This window comes from Procambarus clarkii, chromosome 9 (genome assembly GCF_040958095.1).
Source record: "Procambarus clarkii isolate CNS0578487 chromosome 9, FALCON_Pclarkii_2.0, whole genome shotgun sequence".
Classification (NCBI taxonomy): Eukaryota; Metazoa; Arthropoda; class Malacostraca; order Decapoda; family Cambaridae; genus Procambarus; species Procambarus clarkii.
Window position 1 is genome coordinate 42,755,531 of NC_091158.1, and position 9,565 is coordinate 42,765,095.

The 9,565-nt window shown below is 34.5% G+C and overlaps 1 protein-coding gene across 1 annotated transcript in view; it reads right to left on the minus strand.

The window, feature by feature from the left end:
* Positions 1-3,032, minus strand: part of LOC138362919 (baculoviral IAP repeat-containing protein 7-B-like) — an 8,447-nt gene extending 5,415 nt beyond the window's left edge. Inside the window, exons 1-3 of the mRNA XM_069321498.1 lie at positions 2,409-3,032; positions 2,117-2,281; positions 1,724-2,005 (exon numbers count right to left, since the gene is read on the minus strand). Of these exons, the coding sequence (XP_069177599.1) occupies positions 1,724-2,005; positions 2,117-2,281; positions 2,409-2,775 (814 nt within the window). The 5' untranslated portion in view covers positions 2,776-3,032. The remainder of the gene's footprint in view (positions 1-1,723; positions 2,006-2,116; positions 2,282-2,408) is intronic.
* Between the last annotated feature and the right edge of the window lie 6,533 nt (positions 3,033-9,565).

Genomic DNA, 9,565 nt, shown 5'->3' on the forward strand with positions numbered 1-9,565 from the left:
AGCATATTCTCTGTAAGTTCAGATCTGTACTTAGTCTTACATATTCTCTAGTTCTTTCCCATTTTATACAAGACTTAAACAACTATTACCGTCTCCTCTATCTTATTTAAACATGAGTCATATGTAAATATACCCGACTCTTTCCATCCATTACAAGTCCTAGCTTGTTCACCGCCCAACTCACTACGCTATTTCTACTCTACATGTTATAGCATGTTTTCCGCTCATCTTGGTACCAACCCTTACAATCTCTCTCTCTCATTCCTTTACATGTCTCAGCGTGTTCGCCTCGCATCTTACTACGCTGTCTACTTTACATGTTGTAGCGTGTATTACTGTGTCCCATATCTTATTTAAACATGAGTCATATGTAAATATACCCGACTCCTTCCATCCATTACAAGTCCTAGCTTGTTCACCGCCCAACTCACTACACTGTCTACTTTACATGTTGTAGCATGTTTTCCGCACATCTTGATACCATCCCTTACAATCTCTCAATCCTTTACACATCCCAACTTTCAACCCTTTCTTACAATTTTCCTCCATCCCTCCGCTACATGTTCTTACCCGTTCATTACAGTCCACTACATATTCTCTAATCATCTCTGTACTAATTCTCAAAACTAGTTGTTTCTGTCATTTTAGTAAGTAAGTAAGTAGATCATCGTTACTAACAACAACAACAACAACAACAGTAACATTACTAATTCACAGTAAGTTACTACTGAGCATTTAGCAGTTATCCATTTTTCAAATAAGGTCAATATAAATCATTCTAAGACATCTTCGTACAATTAAAGATACTTGCCTGTGCACTAAGTCATTACTTACAGTAGCATCTTAAGGCATTGTTTTCGTAACTCAGTTTTATTAAACATACACCTTCATTAGTCAAAGGAAAACTTTTCAAGTCATTGTATTCAATATTTCCGTTAAACTTACTACATCATGTCATTATTCGGTTTCATAATTAAGTACTTGTTTCAGTCCTCCAATGTAATAAGCAAATTATTCTATTAAGGATAAAGAAATCTTATTTAGAAGAGACATTAAGTTTATTACAACATTTAACGCATACAAGTGTTTTTAGTAGTTATACAGGTATTCAAGAAATCATAAGTGTTCTTAGTAGTTTTACAAGTGTTCAAGAAAATCATATACAAGTGTTCTTAGTAGTTATACAGGTATTTCAAGAAATCATAAGTGTTCAAGAAGCAATCATATACAAGTGTTCTTAGTAGTTATACAAGTGTTCAAGAAAATCATATACAAGTGTTCTTAGTAGTTATACAAGTGTTCAAGAAAATCATAAGTGTTCAAGAAGCAATTGGATTTATTATATATAAAATATTTCCTCTACAAATCGGACAGCATTTCAGAGATAAAAGACAACCACTGCACGCCACCATATGTTTACATGGTAGTATTACAGTATTTATATTTTTATCCATACAAACTCTGCATAAAATATCTTCTTCCCAAGATTGTTCTGTACAGTCCTTGTTTTCAACAGTGTTAGTACAAGTCTCCGGTAAAGTTTTCAATCCCAGATCTTCAAGCGTAGCTTCTTGTTCCTTTTTATCATCAACTGCTTCATAAATTAATTCCCGTACCCGTAAATAAATATCTGTTCCCTCTTGCATATACCTCAACACTATTTCTAGACATCTACTTTGTATAATAAAAGGTAACAAATCTCTGGATTCCTTAAGGTACTCACTTAAAGCATATCTTATACTCTCAACAGGTAATAATTTTTGATGAATCAGATGTTTGAACTTATCCATACCCTCCATTAAGATATTAATTAAATCATTGTCTATAGGTTTTATAGGTAATGGTATTGTCAATCTAGCATTCTTAACAAATCCCTTGCCCCTTGCAAGAATAATGTAAGCACATTCTGGACTACATCTCGCATGTAACGTCCAAGGATCATCTTCTGGTCTCCAATTTCGTATTCCACAGGCGCAGTGATAGCAGCAGACGTGGTCACTTATACCTGAAAACCATAAAACAATCCAGCATTATCTCGTTACTATCTTTTAACTAATATTCATTATTTCTTTACTTATAACTCTATTAAGTTTAAAATAGTTAAAACACTTCATACCACAGTAAAAAAAACCAGCTTCTGCCAGCTCATGAGAAGTTTGCTTGATGCTTCCAGGCCATGTCATATCAAATGTCTCTAGGCGAGATTTATAAGTTACCAATCCTGGATTCAGCGATTTCCTAAATTTGATCAATCCCAGATCTTCCTTAGGAGGAGCACCACCTAAAAAATATAACGTAGTTACGTAAATTATTCTTTAGAAGAATAAGAAGTATCTATTTAAGCAATCAAGTTTTGTACAGAGTATATAAGACTGGTATAAGAATACATCATAAGAATATATACTTACTACTACCACTTATTTTCTTATTTCCCAGTTCTATTTTATGGGAAACAAATTCCAGTCCATATTTGAAAGCTATCTCAGACACCTCTAAAGAAACATTGTCACTCCTCTTGCCTCTAATAAAGGCACAGTCTTGATTAATGATCTTATGACGTCTTCTGGGGGTATCACCAACAATCCATGCACCTACTATACAATAACAAAATGCACACAAACAGTAATCACTATTGCGAAGGTAATAGAACCCATCTTCAACTAAGTCAATAGGGTTTAACCACTTAATGGGCCAATCCACAAATGTTTGTAGTCTAACTCCTGCACATTTAAGGCTTTCTATACTGTAAAACTTCCTGGCACACAAAGGATCCATCGTGTGAGGGCAGCACTAACTATTAGAGTAGGATAAGCAAGTATATATATCCCTAAAATAAGTATCGTACATCGCTACATATTTAACAGTTTCCCCATTTATAATAGACAGTAATCTCCTCTAAATACTTCTCTATTTAAAAATCCTTAAAGTTTCATAATTAAATAAAGCTCTTATATAAATACTTAGTAAACTACTTTCATTATTTATTAGACTTATTAGAAAAATACATCACTTTGGCAATCTCGCTAAAAGTATACTGTTACGTCATTATTAGTAGCTGCCGTACATAATGATAGATATATATATATAATTTAGTAGTAAATTCTTATTTAATCTAATTAAAATATATGCTTAAAGCATCTATATCCTAAAATGAAATATACTATTAGTTATAATGTCATATATAATATCACTCTAAGGTAACAAAAATCCTTATTAATATATTCAAATAAGTGGTAACTTTTACATTTCCCCCAATATAAGAGCGCGGACCTCACATTAGGGATATTATTACGACTATCTGGATCGTATCTACTACCTTACGAGGAAGAAAATTCACCATGGATACTGTTCTGACAACTTGTCAGGGTTATTTAACCGACGATTCATTTTGTAATAATGAAACCTGTATTGTGTACGGAGTGAACTGTATATCCTGTGTTCCCCGAGGAATGGCCCTAGACTTAGCCAAGAAATATTCGCATGCTGACGCTTATAATGTTCGCCGACCCTTGTACAGTCTTAAGAGATGTATCCCTGAAGATCGTCCAGTACCAGGAACAATTCATATCTCTAAAGGAGAAAATCTTCCGTATATTGTTGCTATAGCCACTCAATACGGTATTGGATTACCTATAGAAAGTAATAACATTGCTCAGGGAATTATAGAAAACTCAAAAGACAGAAACATGCTCTCTGGATTAAACGAAGATACATCCATTAATCGTCTCGTCTACTTCAAGAATGGTATGAAAGATTTATTTAACTTTATCAAGGGCTCTCCTCAAATTATGAGAGTTATAATACCAACAGGAATTGGGATTACATGTGTTCGAAGAGATAAAGTTTGGGAAAATACTTATCTTCCTGTTATTGAAGATATGTATAAACAGTTAAAACCCTACGGAGTGGAAGTTAAATTACTGTTTAACGAGGAGATTATGCAGAGGAAGAGCAAGTAACACTTGGCAACCTTTTGTGTGCGCAGTGTTTCTACGCGCAGCCTAAAGATGTATATATGCTTCCCCGGAGTGATCTCTTACGGTGTCCTCCTCTTCTTGGATGTCAGAAACTACTTCAAGCTTGGATATTCAAGGCTATGGAGATCAAGACTATTATTGGAGACTTTGCCTTCCTGTCCGTCTACAATAATCACGACTGTTTATTGTACGATCTTGATGCTACGAGTGTACAAATGTGTAAAATTGTGCAAGGATTGTGGGATCGTTACCCATATGCGAGATTACATCGCGAAAACTTTCCTTACAAAAACAGGGCTGTTGTATCTTATCGCAGTAACCCTGGCAGTATACATAATGGAGAACCACCTGAATTTAACAACAGGATGGATGAAGATCTCCATCTACCCCTTATTATTGGTTTAGTGACTCAGTTTGCTAGTAGACCTGCAACTTTACCAGCATATGAAAATCCTCCGTGTGAAGTACGAAGTTTAGATGAACATTTTTACGATGGACTTGAAAAAGATACAGAATATCAGAGATGGCGCTGGTTTGAAAATGCTCTGAAGGAAGCCCTTGTTTTCATTCTTAAAAGATGTGTTAAGAGAATTATTATTCCATATGGGTTTGGCATGTCAAGTTATTTGGACAACTGCGCAGTATGGGAAAGTAAATATTTGCCTATACTTGAGAAAATAGGACAAAAACTACGAAAACGAGGTATTGTACTCTTCATAGTACGTCCTGAAAACATCGTTCCTCCTCAGTCATCCACCCACGGCATCTTTGAAAATAAGATTCCATACATTGCTGTTCTTCAAAATGGACCCACAACTAATGCTACTGATGCTGCTAGGACACCTGAAGATGATGCTACGCCTGCTACCGCTGATGCTAGTTCACCTTCTATCAACACTAAGTTGTCTGATACAATTAATTCAACACCTGTTAATGTTACTACGTCTGTTGATACTAATGTTACAATGTGTGTTAGTAGTAGTTTTACAAATTTAGAAGAGAAGATGGATTGGGAATAATAATGTCTGTAAATAATTTATACTTTGTACATTTTTACAAATTAAATACATTGTACATTTTTACACATTAAATAACAAAATAGAAACTCGTGTGTTTATTTTCTCCCTTTTTTAATGTCTAAATGTCAACTCTACTTTTCTGAGTATATAGGAAGAGGTACGAAACTTTTTCTGTCTTACTTCAAGATGGATTGTTCTATGTACATGCAAGTGAAGCTTAAGCGTTTGAATAAGTGTATTATAGATGCTGATTTTACTAGTGATGAAATTCTAAAACCTGGAGACTGTCTTATCTACGATTCTCATAATTTATCTGGTGGATTTGCACAACTGTTATGGGAAAAATATCCTTACAGTAAAGTTTCCGAGTGTGAAGTGGTACAGAATAATATAACTCCTGGTGGTATAGTACTTGCTTTATCTCCAGATCCAGAAATAAAACCTCATATTATAGGACTTCAATACAGTAGCTCTAATGAAGATCTAGGATTACAGAAAGATATTATTAAACGTTGGAGTTTTAAATCTGCAATAAGACAAATTTGTTGTCAGGCAAGAAATAATAATTTAATCCAGCGTATAATTATTCCATATGGTATTGGGTTTAATGACGGAATAGGATGGAGTAAAGAAGAACAAGAAGAATGGGAGACACACTATTTTCCAGGACTAGCCCATTTAGCTTATGTTTTAAAGAATAATAAAAAAGAATTATTAATGGTTCGTATACCTCTTGGAGAAGATGTTACGGGGACTGGGAGAGAGAAGAAACAAGTAGAGGGTGGATCTAATAAACGGAAGAGAATGTCATAGTTAAACTAGTAGATCTAAAATAACACATATAACTAATTTGGAAACTACAGCTAAGAGAGAGGGGCGGAGCGTAACAATCTCCGATGTGATAAGCTAGGTCGGGATATATCTTGACATAAACTCCCCATCTCGGTAAAGCAGTGAGAAGACATACTCGGATCGATGGCTGCTGTATACAGTAAGTGCTTATTGTATGATGTACTTACAGTACTCGTTATATTTGTTGTGATATAATTTTGCTTATTATTGAATATCTTTTAGTTTTGAAATATTATGATTATTTAATAGTCCCTGTGTTAAATATTGTATTTTTCTTTGTTTAAAGATCTACCCCATGTGATGGATGTGAAGAGTCTACCAGGGTTTGGAAGCATGCCTGATCTTGTGTCAGAAACTATATGGCAAAGTCCAGCTTCGACTGTTTTGTGGAAGAATATGCCCCTGGCGGAAAAACAGACTTATAAAGTGATGACACATACTGATAAATGTACGCATGAGAACATTGTTCCAGCTCTAGCAAAGTTTATTAGCAAAAGTGAAAATGTTTTAATGATACTGATTGGTCGTGATTTTATAAAGTTGAAAGAAGAACTTCCATTGATAAAATGTGACATAGTCTTATTTAGCTTAAAAGAGAGTGTTACAGATGTACTCAAGAAACATGAGAATTGTCAAGTGTTGTTGCTGACGAAAATTCCTAGCAAGGCCGAGATGAAGAAAATTTCTTTGTTATTTAAAGGCGATAAAATAATTTGCACTTTTAGACCTAAACCCCGTTTTAAATACATATTTCCAGAATTTGAAGAAGTGCCTATAGGATGTAACTTAAAGGATAAATTTTTTATAAGAAAATTTGTGGATGAAATTGGTTCTCCAAATGCTGCAAACTGGTTTATTAATAAGTTGAGTTCTGAAGAACGAGAAGTGTATACTATAATGAGCCAGGATGAACTGCAACAGCAGGTAAATAGTAAGACTGTGAAAGAGCTTAGTATTATTCACCCAAAAACAGAAGAAGATGAACATTGGAGTTTAATTGATCATATGGAGGAGAGCTTTCCATCTTTTCCGTTAAATTTAATAAAGATGAGACCAGAAATAGGATATCATACCCCCAAAAGATAGAAATAGAGGCAGTGATGAGATTTATAGGACAGGATCCTGTACTTGGTGTTTTCTCTGGTATGGCTTTTATTGAAAATCTTATTAGGATAAGGCATACTAATGTGGTACGAGCTACAGATAATTACTCGAATATGGGTGAGAGTAAGTGGATGGAGGTTGAACAAATGGATGCTGTAGAAGCAGTTAGGACTTATTGTAATGACAGAGAAGTACTTCTAATGTCCTGGCCTAAATTGATTTGTGATGATAATGTTTATAGCGATGCTTTCTATGTTTTAAAGGAATTTAAGGGACAAAAACTAATCTATTTTGGAGAAGGGGAAGGGGGATGCTGTGCATGTGATGGATTTTTTAACTTGCTGGATAGTGAGTTTCATTGTGTGAAATCAAATACATGTTTTACTTATAATTCTTTTATAAATTCAAATGTTTATTTCTATATAAGACTATAGTGTTTATGATTTCTTGAACACTTGTATAACTACTAAGAACACTTGTATATGATTTTCTTGAACACTTGTATAACTACTAAGAACACTTGTATATGATTGCTTCTTGAACACTTATGATTTCTTGAAATACCTGTATAACTACTAAGAACACTTGTATATGATTTTCTTGAACACTTGTAAAACTACTAAGAACACTTATGATTTCTTGAATACCTGTATAACTACTAAAAACACTTGTATGCGTTAAATGTTGTAATAAACTTAATGTCTCTTCTAAATAAGATTTCTTTATCCTTAATAGAATAATTTGCTTATTACATTGGAGGACTGAAACAAGTACTTAATTATGAAACCGAATAATGACATGATGTAGTAAGTTTAACGGAAATATTGAATACAATGACTTGAAAAGTTTTCCTTTGACTAATGAAGGTGTATGTTTAATAAAACTGAGTTACGAAAACAATGCCTTAAGATGCTACTGTAAGTAATGACTTAGTGCACAGGCAAGTATCTTTAATTGTACGAAGATGTCTTAGAATGATTTATATTGACCTTATTTGAAAAATGGATAACTGCTAAATGCTCAGTAGTAACTTACTGTGAATTAGTAATGTTACTGTTGTTGTTGTTGTTGTTGTTAGTAACGATGATCTACTTACTTACTTACTAAAATGACAGAAACAACTAGTTTTGAGAATTAGTACAGAGATGATTAGAGAATATGTAGTGGACTGTAATGAACGGGTAAGAACATGTAGCGGAGGGATGGAGGAAAATTGTAAGAAAGGGTTGAAAGTTGGGATGTGTAAAGGATTGAGAGATTGTAAGGGATGGTATCAAGATGTGCGGAAAACATGCTACAACATGTAAAGTAGACAGTGTAGTGAGTTGGGCGGTGAACAAGCTAGGACTTGTAATGGATGGAAGGAGTCGGGTATATTTACATATGACTCATGTTTAAATAAGATATGGGACACAGTAATACACGCTACAACATGTAAAGTAGACAGCGTAGTAAGATGCGAGGCGAACACGCTGAGACATGTAAAGGAATGAGAGAGAGAGATTGTAAGGGTTGGTACCAAGATGAGCGGAAAACATGCTATAACATGTAGAGTAGAAATAGCGTAGTGAGTTGGGCGGTGAACAAGCTAGGACTTGTAATGGATGGAAAGAGTCGGGTATATTTACATATGACTCATGTTTAAATAAGATAGAGGAGACGGTAATAGTTGTTTAAGTCTTGTATAAAATGGGAAAGAACTAGAGAATATGTAAGACTAAGTACAGATCTGAACTTACAGAGAATATGCTATGAACGGGGAAAGAACGCAAATTAACAGCTACATTTAAATTTATGAGACTTGGATGAGATGGAGGAAGGTGGGAGGGCGTGAAAGATAATTAAACAGGTTGGGGTTATGTGTATACTCGGATAAGAGATAAGCTGGAGACGGACTTGATCGAATATATTTATGTCTGATGATCTAAGGCTAATGTCCAGATTAATTTTACTACGTTAGAAAATAAGGTGATCTTAAATCTCAGGGTGATTTAGTTGGAAAATAAAGAACTTGCACAAATGAACTAAGCTGGGGCACAAGAGTTGAAACTTGATAACTGAACTGGTTTTTATTTACTATGTCTGAAAATGTAGTTGGGTGTTTAAATCTCAGGGGGATTTGGATTGATAGTAATGAATTTACAGGAGTGAACTTGGACAGAGGACAAGAGCTAGAGTTTTATAATTGTTTTCATCATATTTACTATGTCTGAAATACAGAGGGTAAAAATTTCGGGGAAATTGATGGTTTATTTACAAAGACTTGAGGGTGGAAGAGGGTGGGGGACGAGAGCTGGAGCTCAGTAACTGACTTGATCTTATTTACTAACTTTGAAGTATGTCTGCTTTTAATTTTAGGGAAATTGATGGGTTATTTACAAAGATACGAAAGAGAATTAGGGCGGGGACGAGAGCTGGAGCTCGATAACTGACTTGATTTTATTTACGGTGTCTGAAATACAGAGGGTAAAAATTTAAGGGAAATTGATGGTTTATTTACAAAGATACGAAAGAGAACTAAGGCGGAGGACAAGCGCTGGAGCTTGGTAACTGTTTTGATCTTATTTACGGTGCCTAAAATACAGAGGGTAGAAATTTCAGGGAAATTGGACT